Below are 1025 nucleotides of genomic sequence, written 5' to 3' on the forward strand. Positions count from 1 at the left end.
CGGGGGCCGGGCGGGGGGGGCGCCCCGGGGGGGGGGGGGGGGGGGGGACTGTCCCCATCCCCCCATCGGTCCCTGTCACCAGGGGAAGGCACGGGGAGGGGCACGCCAGGTCTGATGGGGATGCTGGGCTCTGCTGGGTACCATCCTGCAGCGCCAGCATCGCTTGGCCGGGGGCTGGGGGGCAATGCAGGCTGTAATTAATTAATGTAGAGAGTAACTAATTAATGCTGTGGGGGTGATAACCCGTGCTGAGCCCCGTCTGTGCCCCCAGGCTCCCTCACCGTCTCCATCACGGACATGAGGGCTCCCCTGGTCGGGGGCTCGGGGGGGGTCTACGCCCTCTGCTCTGCTCACCTCGCCAATGTCGTCATGGTCAGCGAGGGGACAAGGGGACACGGAGGGGGGGACAGGGGGTGGATGGCTTTGTAGGGTGGGCAGCACGGTGTGGTATTGGGTGGGGGATGCCATGGGGTGACAGCAGGGGTGGGAGCTGTCCTTAGGTTGGGCAAGGTGGTGGGACATTAGCGGGGGATGCCATGGGGTGGATTGGCACTGTGGGGTGGGCAGCATGGTGTGACATGGGTGGGGGATGCTGTGGGGTAGCGTTAGGGGTGGCACCGTCACAGGGGGACCACCTTGGGTGGCATCATGGGCTGGGTGTGTGTGGGGAGGAGCGGGGACCTGAGGGGGCTCCATGGGGCACTCCGGGGGCTCTGGCAGCAGCCCCCTCCTCGGTGCTGGGGCATCGCTGGTGCCAGCCCGTCATCCATCTGTCCATCCATCCGTCCATCCATCCATCCGTCCGTCCGTCCACCCACCCACCTTCCCGCAGAACTGGGCCGGGATGCGCTGTCCCTACAAGCTGCTGCGGATGGTGCTGGCGCTGGTGTGCAGTGAGTACTCGCCCCCAGACCCCATCCCGGGCGTGAGGGGCCCCGGCGCGGGCTCAGCCCCTCCGGCCCTGTCCCGCAGTGAGCTCCGAGGTCGGTCGCGCCGTCTGGCTCCGCTTCTCACCGCCGCTGCCC

General features: G+C 68.3%; 1 protein-coding gene across 1 annotated transcript in view; it reads left to right on the forward strand.

Moving 5' to 3' along the window:
- The window catches only part of RHBDL1 (rhomboid like 1), a gene marked incomplete at its 5' end in the record, with an annotated part of 4506 nt that overhangs the window by 1081 nt on the left and 2400 nt on the right, over nt 1–1025 (forward strand). Inside the window, 3 exons of the mRNA XM_017741236.1 lie at nt 254–372; nt 833–893; nt 973–1021. Of these exons, the coding sequence (XP_017596725.1) occupies nt 254–372; nt 833–893; nt 973–1021 (229 nt within the window). The remainder of the gene's footprint in view (nt 1–253; nt 373–832; nt 894–972; nt 1022–1025) is intronic.

The sequence above is a fragment of the Corvus brachyrhynchos genome, unplaced genomic scaffold (assembly GCF_000691975.1).
Source record: "Corvus brachyrhynchos isolate BGI_N302 unplaced genomic scaffold, ASM69197v1 scaffold58, whole genome shotgun sequence".
In the NCBI taxonomy this organism is placed as follows: Eukaryota; Metazoa; Chordata; class Aves; order Passeriformes; family Corvidae; genus Corvus; species Corvus brachyrhynchos.